Source organism: Sphaeroforma arctica (genome assembly GCF_001186125.1).
Source record: "Sphaeroforma arctica JP610 unplaced genomic scaffold supercont1.2235, whole genome shotgun sequence".
NCBI classification, from domain to species: Eukaryota; class Ichthyosporea; order Ichthyophonida; genus Sphaeroforma; species Sphaeroforma arctica.
In genome coordinates this window covers 1-7,907 of record NW_014038323.1, presented here as the reverse complement: position 1 = coordinate 7,907, position 7,907 = coordinate 1, and the positions used below count along the sequence as shown (strand labels likewise).

General features: G+C 45.6%; 2 protein-coding genes across 2 annotated transcripts; one reads left to right on the top strand and one right to left on the bottom strand.

The window, feature by feature from the left end:
• The first annotated feature begins 2,203 nt into the window (after positions 1-2,203).
• On the top strand, positions 2,204-3,332 carry SARC_12340 (hypothetical protein). Its single transcript, XM_014293555.1, has one exon. The coding sequence runs from the start codon at positions 2,252-2,254 to the stop codon at positions 3,098-3,100; it is 849 nt and encodes a 282-aa protein (XP_014149030.1). The 5' UTR covers positions 2,204-2,251; the 3' UTR covers positions 3,101-3,332.
• On the bottom strand, positions 3,309-7,546 carry SARC_12339 (hypothetical protein). The gene is made up of 5 exons (XM_014293554.1): positions 7,453-7,546; positions 6,420-6,504; positions 5,809-5,938; positions 5,284-5,437; positions 3,309-4,523 (listed from the first exon to the last, which is right to left on the bottom strand). The coding sequence occupies exons 1-5, from the start codon at positions 7,504-7,506 to the stop codon at positions 4,389-4,391; spliced, it is 558 nt and encodes a 185-aa protein (XP_014149029.1). The 5' UTR covers positions 7,507-7,546; the 3' UTR covers positions 3,309-4,388.
• Between the last annotated feature and the right edge of the window lie 361 nt (positions 7,547-7,907).

Here is a 7,907-nt window from a genome sequence, read left to right as displayed (position 1 = left end):
CCTGTGAGCCTGTGAGCCCTGTGAGCCTGTGAGCCCTGTGAGCCTGTGAGCCTTTGAGCCTGTGAGCCTGTGCCCTCTGAGTGTATGTAAATGCACGTGTAGAACCAGGAGTGTGGTGAGTGGTGAGTTAGGTGACTGTGGTCCGTGTGGACATTGTGCATGGACATAGGACACTAGATTTATATTGTTAACACTGATTACACTTTGGTCTGCGGAGTGTGGACGGGGGATACTGGACCGTGGAGTCTCTTGGACGGAGACTGGAGAGTGGAGACTGGTCACTGGAGACTCTTTAGACTTTCAAGAGTCCACTGGACAGCCTGGAGTCTGGAGACTATCTGTAATTTTTTTATTTTATAAAAAGGACTCGAAATGGTGGATTGCAGTCTGCAGGTCAGTCTGTTTGTGACTGAAGATTATTTAACAAAAAAACGAGTGGCGAGGCCGTATTTAGCCGTAGGCACGAGACCCCCGCTCCCCTCCTGTTTTTGTTTTTCAACAAAAAAAAGAAAAGAATGTTTAAAAGGGGCCCTGGAGGCCTGGACTCCTTGGGCGAGGGTCCTCTACCCCATTGAACTCGTACTATAAAACTGCTCTACATTTTAACTTCTTGTGATTGTTTTTGGTGTACTTTTTAAATTATAAAACTGTCGAGTCAGGAGGGTCTAAAATTGTAAACAATGAATATATACGTTGACTTGTAACGTTTAACGCATCATTTATTTCCGTTCCAATGGGCCGTGGGGCGTGGGCCCGTGGCCCGTGGGCCTCTCTTTTTGTTGAAAAAATACGTCTTCTCATATATACTAGCTAGAGAGTACTTAATATGTATTTAGTACATAGTAGAGCAGAATTCTCTCTCTCTCGGGTGTGCTTGTTACGACACTGATCACTGATCACTCTGTGTGAGTCTGTGAGACTGTGAGCGAGAGCTGGGAATAAATTCTGCAGATGAAGGTAAATTAGATGAAGTTAAATTTTAATATATATATAACAGTAAAGTATCGTCGCAGCTCGCGTCTCGCGGCTTTTTTTTCAGTATGCAGCTAAATAGATATGCTTTACCAAAGTATTTTTATAACTTTATAGATCCTTTTTTTCTTCTTCATTTTTTTCATTTTGATATATTTTCAAAAAAGCATATGTATGTATCGTGGAACAGTTTCCAGTGTGCACGGACTGCACACAGAACTGCGTACATATGATCCATACAGACTGTAAAGTGTGAAGTCTACACTCTATACACTCCACAGTCCTCGGTCCCCAGACCCCAGTGAGTTCGCACTCCACAGTCCTCAGTTCTACATATACTCTACTTACAGATTCCACCCAGGGCCCAGGGTCCAGGCACCAGGGCCCCAGGCCCAGTGTCCCTTACACTACATATGAATTTATCCACACTCTGTCACCAGTGAGCCAGTGATTCCAGTTTCCACAGAGACAAAGTCAGTCGGAAAGTCCATAGACTCCACACTCCACACTCCACAGTCTACGCTGCTGAAATCTGGCGGTACAGTGCACACTGCACACTCGCATCTGTCATCTCTCAGGTCACATGTGAGTTATGTCCAAACTATTGCAAAGACTATAGTTCGCAATTCTGCATTCTCAGATTCAGTTAACCTTCACTCACTCACTCTCAGCGTAGGCTCGCAGGCCGCACCGCCGCAGCCGGCGCAGCGGCGTAGCGGGCAGCCTCTCTGTCTTCTTTTTTTAAAGTACATTAGCACTACTAGTCAGTGACTCTGTGGTCAGTTATGACTTTTAATGTGAGTGTCTCTCTCCTACTCTCTCGCTACTCTCTCTAGCGATAGAGTACTGAGATACGAGAGCATGAACAATTGAACAACAGACGCTCCGGCACTACCTTTGGGCTTTGGGGCTTGGGGCCTTGGGTTTTAGAGTTTGGTTTAGACCAGGGCACCAGGCCCAAAGGCCCGTATTATCATTCTATTTTTTTTATAAATAAACCAATGGCTATAATTGATTTTATTATTATTAAATATTTACGTGTGCACTTGCTCCTCAAAATATTTTTTATAGTCAAGACTCGAAGGTGGTCTGTATGTATGAAACAATTATGAGAACAAGGAAAATGCACCGTCGACAGTGTCGAGTGGCGGCTCTGTTTTTTTATCTTTGTCGTCAGTGCACTATATAAATATCGGATACTGAAACTATCTTCGGTCATATTTGATGTTAAAGCCAAGCCATCATACAGAAGGCAAGGTATCAGTCTACAATTAAAAATATGAAAGTGTCTCAGGTGTTTGTCGTGGTTGTATCCGTATTGGCGGTATTGAGTGAGGGTTGCAGTTGCCCTGGACCTCTAACAACGAAGGAGGAATACTGCCAAGCATCGTTTGTGACGCTGGCTAAGTTCAAAAGCTATAGTGCCGCCACCGGAGAAGCGGAATTCAAAGTTTCCCATGTTCTGAAGGGTATCCCCGAAGACCAGACCACCATCAATGTAGTTGTAGGTGACGGAAGTATCAGTTGTGATCTCGATGGTGAGGGCTTCTTGAAGAATCGTCGGTACCTAATAGCGGGCAGTACTAAAGAAGGTCGTTACTTCGTGAACACAGGATGTGGTTATTTTGTGAGACGATGGAAAGAGATTCCTTTGCCTCAGCGTCGAGAATGGTTTCAAATTTATAAACTAGTCGAGGAGGAAGTATGCAAGGTGGAACGTCAGTGTCCAGAGAATTGTACCTCATACTTCGACGGTTGCAATCAATGTGGCTGCGATCTAGAAACCGGGAAGCTCACATACTGTACGGAACGTTTCTGCAGTCCAGAGGAACTTGAAGAGCCATCGTGCACATCGGAGATTGATCCGAATTGCAACCCCAATCCATGTGCGGAAGGTGAGACCTATCGACCTGGTAAGAACTTGTCTGAATATGTATACGACGCTCCGGCATCGCCCTGTGACACTGTGCTTTGTAATATAGGCGAGACATGCGAGACCATTCTGGGCGCAGCAGTATGTCGTCCCTTCACTACGTGTGCACAGGTGTTGTGTGAAGCCGGGGTGAGTGTGTGTACCGATGGACCTGATAGAGATGCAGAGTGTATCCCCAACCCTGTGCCTTGGTGAGGTGTGGGTTCGAAACTACCTGCGAAGTGGACGGGAATAATAACGCGATCTGTGTTCCGATCTACGACGCGTGTTCGTCTGCACCGTGCAAGTTCGGTGGTGAGTGCTCCGTTGACAAAGCTGGTGGATTCGTATGCGATTGTGCCGAGGGATACGCTGGTACGACTTGTGAGGAGAAGCCAGCTCCTAATACCTGCGGCAAAAACTGCGCAGCCTGGAACAACGGGTGCCAGCCTTGTGAGTGCAATGACGGCGTGATTGGCAAGTGCGATACAGACATTGTATGCATTCGTCAGGGAGAGCCGTTTTGTTCCTGTATAACATCGGGAGCGCCTCACTTGTGTGATACTGCCTGCAAAGATCACAACTATCTGAAAGACAAAGCCGGTTGCAATGTTTGTGAATGTGCATTGACCGCCTACTGATGATAAATCTGCCGAACTATAATATTCAAAAAGGTCATGGAAGAACGAGCAAAATGCCGTGAATTCAGGAACACAGTGGTGCCCACTTCTCAATAGCGTAGCAATAGTGATACGTGATTCTGAACACTCAGTTACCCAAAGCATATTTTTTTTTAAATATGAAAGGGCCGAATTGTTCATAGCCAATCTATCACGTAGATAATCCATGCGGTCAGTACACACACGCAGTTGGGTATGATCGAAAGTTTGTGACCACAGCACGCCGCGCAGCAACAGTGCCACGTTGCAAATATTCCACTTTTTTTGGAGTCGACAATGAGACTCGCGCTTGAAACTCAATGGGAACAATAATTTTATCGATAAGTCTATCAATTGCAAGTTAAAAGGTCATCTGTCGTCACTAAAATAAAGGTCATATGTCGTCATTCTCGTTTATTCCTACCAACATTTCGGCCACAACTTTATAGAGGAAGCATTCGTTGTCTACATGTTTTTTTAATCCACTGATGCGTCAAAGATTGCAAATCTAATCGAATTCAGAGCTTTGGTGCGTTCATGCACATGGCTGTGAGGCACGACAGGCGTGCACACAAGACTTCCCCTCACTATACAGGCTACTGTGTATGAAGTATGACTACCATCAGTCACCCACTTGGGTGGATTGAATGCTGATTCTTCATGCCATATGCACAGAAAGGTGTCACTTGCAAATCACCCGTGCAGACTGGAGCAGGACTGTGCGCTCACAGCCTATACGCATATGTACATAGTACCGTAATATGTGCTGCAATATCAGCTCGACAATCCCTTACTTTCGTTTTTTCTTGCGGAAAAAAGCTGTATGCCACAATCGTGACTTAAAGTTAGTGCTCCAGCTTCGCTTCATAACGTAAGCGGACATAATCAGCGAAGTAGCACCCATGATCCTCATCCCACAGAGACGCACAGGCAGCCTGTACTTCCTCTAGCACAGCCGCGCGAGTTTCTGCGTCAAAGCCCTGTTGATGGTACATGGCACAGGTAAGTCGAACGGCTATCTCAGTGCGAGACGACTGCATCTTGAGGGGATAGACATGTGTTCTGACATTGGACGAAAAGCGAGAGCATCGACAGACAGCGCTTGCATATGATGCTGAAATGGAGACCGTGGACGCACGTTTGAGACATGGATAACGTGGACTAGTGCGCATACATGCTGCTGTGCCCGTTCACAGTTTACCCGCCTGTTGACGTTCTAGGCCAATACACGGATGCAGCACGTACGCTGAGATTGATCGCGGTGTATACGTTTGAACACACGAGCTAGTACATGGTTGGTTCAGGTATAAGACATCGTACCCGTAAAGGCCCTTATCAAGTGCCAATAATTTAAGGACAACTGTGCTCAACCAACTGGGACACGCCGATGAAGCATAGGATTCTGCTCAGCTGCCGTGGTGGTATTGAGTGAGATGTATTGCATCTACACCAACAACTTCGGCGGCAGTGCACAACGTACGATGCAGAGACGTTCTTATTTAGGCACCTACGAGAATCAATTAATCTTAACAGATGGGCTGTGCTTAGGAGTTGTATACAAAGAACAGCGCACCGAACGCTTGACCCAGGACATCCATTCATTAGAGAAATCAATGCCGAAGATCGCCGCACCATGTGAAGAGGGGTACAAGCACTGAAGATAGAGATGAATGGAATTTACAGGCCAGGCCTAACAAATAGCAGAACTACCGCTCGGCTAGTCACTTGACATGCCCATACCACTAGAAATGTATTCCCAAAGAGATCCACCCAGTCCTTGACGTCGGTGGGGAGGCGAGTGGGTCTGGGTATCAATTCAATGGAGTTGATGGTGAAGCCATACTTGACCAGAAGTCGGCTCATGGACTCGACATCAGAGAAATTCCACGGATCTCTGGAGGAACCAATAGGAGGACGAGAAATTTAAAATATAAGTACGTATGTACTGCCCAGGTGTAAGTATTTGTAAGTTTATAGATAACCTTGGATAGTTGGTTGTATACAAATGTAGCGACACCTCCAGCGGGTGCGCACACTGCGGAGGTATCCCGGGCCTCGTCAATACGGAATGACATGAATCTTTCAAGCGATGAGAAAGCGATGCTAACTAATCGAATATACATTCATCCCATCTAGTAGTGATTGGCTATGGATGCCTAGATCTAGGTATGACATTATATGGGTATACCTCAGTACACACAATTGTTCTCTCAATACCACTGCACTTCAACCCAAATGCCAAGCTCAACACTCAGTATGACACACCGAGCTTCCAGATCAGTTATGCCTCTCCCTTGCAGTGCCGCATGCAGGGCTTCTCTTATCACTTTGATATTACCAAAGCCTCCCTGTTCGCAAACAAAGCGACCACCCGGCACAAGAGCTTTCTTTACACCTGAATAGAGTACAAGGTCAGCGGTCGATAGGTTAGACAAGGTAACGTCGTATATAAATTTATTGATATGGTGAAATGGTTGTATTCATTTACGTGAACCTTGATGAATATGCATCACACGTGCATACTCCTATGTGTATGAAAATATATGCGCAACGGCATATGTATACATACACGATCTCGAGTCGGATTGTATCCATGGTGGCTCTCAAAATAGACGCTTTCCCAATAAGATGCTGATTCGAGCTGTATATTAGCGTGTAGCTAGATTGATATAAATAAATAAAAAATATAACCAAATATAAACAAATATATATATGTGTGTGTGTGTGGGTGTGCGTGCGTGCGTGTTTATGTGTGTAATCTACGCATATACCTTTCACTGCAATATGTCAGCTACACACACGCCACCGGAAGCGCACGAATCCGTTTCCTTGACAACGAGTTTCTCATCGCAAGTCTAGGCTATGCAAAAACATACCTGCAATCACCTTGTCGTGGTCCTTACACCAGTGCAGTGCAGCGTTGGAGAAGACTGCGTCGAACTGATCGACAAACGTCAAGTCCTGCAAGGTGTGGCGGTAGTATTGGTATAACGATTCTCTGGATCCAAAACGTGATACAACATAAATCGGATTGTTGGCGCAGTCCTGCTGGGCGGATACTATGAGGTGCTTGTTCGCAGCCGACAGGGTTTACTGAAAACAAAGCGATACTGGATGAGAAAGCGTTCATACTACACACGCATTAAGCCGGTAGCCGGTAGGTTAAACTGTCCCGAGAACAGGTGGTAAACGAACGCTTTCGATACGCGGCTGCAGGTCTACTACTTTGTTCTATTCTTGTGTTGTGAGCAAGGGACATCGATGACATCATCACCAGACATCGATGACATCATCATCACCTTCTAATGCAATGGTCAGGGCACTCCATATGGGCTGCCTACCCACTACACCCTCCCCCACCCATGTTACAATAATAAGCAGCTAGCAGATACCGTCCATTATTTGCTATTTTATCCATGTTCACTGAACTTACAACACTAAGACACTGTCAACAGAAGGGTATTCCCGTCAAGGACTCGCAACAGAAGGAAGACCGTCAGCCAAATTCGCTGCGTCGGGAGAGTGTAAGCCAACCTTGTATGCTACACTGTCACTTTATAACTTCACCTCACACCACACACAATGAGTATCGATCCACAGCGGTATATGTACCCCAAAAGCGTCCCAGGCGTCTAACCAAAAAACAACCCCGATGTGTTGAAGGTCGAGTCCTCTCAATACGTACCCGCACATGCATGTGAAGTGTTTTGAAGTATATATCACGCCACAGAGCAAAACCAGAATACATCTAGGGACAGGTTCTGGAGTATGGCGAATCGATTCGCGAGGCGCAACTCGAAATGCCAGTTACTGAGCCTCTGAACTGAGTGACTTAAACGTGGTATGTTTACCAGCACCTGCCCCCAAAAAAACCACGTTTACGAAAGGGTCTCCTATCTAGATACATACCTCTGCATCCATGACCGCGGCATTGATACCATCATCCTTCATGGACTGCACCATTTCGGGGCTGAAATCAACACCGACAACATCGCAACCGATCTACTCATAGATGCCGTGAATGCGACAGATAAACATTAAAGCTTTTAATTGGAAGTCACCAACAAGCCGCAATCGGATGAATAGACAAATTATATCTGAGCAACATGGTACAGGCAAATCTGTGCGTGCTGGTTTGTCATTTTATTCAGACATGCTAAGGATGCACACATAATGGACACACATCGAATGGCTGGATAGAAATCGATGTACGCCAGAGGTTGCGCTTTCAAATATGTTAGTATATTAACACCTCCCGATGTGATATTATTGTGATCATAACGGGGGTAATCTCTGTCCGACGTACATACAATCAACACAAACGTAGATACATGTACAAGGGATTTAATATATTTATATTTATA

Excerpts from the sequence above, each read along its gene's own strand:
- SARC_12340 (XM_014293555.1), top strand. The coding sequence starts at position 2,252 with ATGAAAGTGTCTCAGGTGTTTGTCGTGGTTGTATCCGTATTGGCGGTA.
- SARC_12339 (XM_014293554.1), bottom strand. The coding sequence starts at position 7,506 with ATGGTGCAGTCCATGAAGGATGATGGTATCAATGCCGCGGTCATGGAT. Across the intron at positions 6,505-7,452 it reads CCGCGGTCATGGATGCAGAG|GACTTGACGTTTGTCGATCA; the intron begins GTATGTATCTAG and ends CACACCTTGCAG. Across the intron at positions 4,524-5,283 it reads TTGGGAATACATTTCTAGTG|GGCTTTGACGCAGAAACTCG; the intron begins GTATGGGCATGT and ends TACCATCAACAG.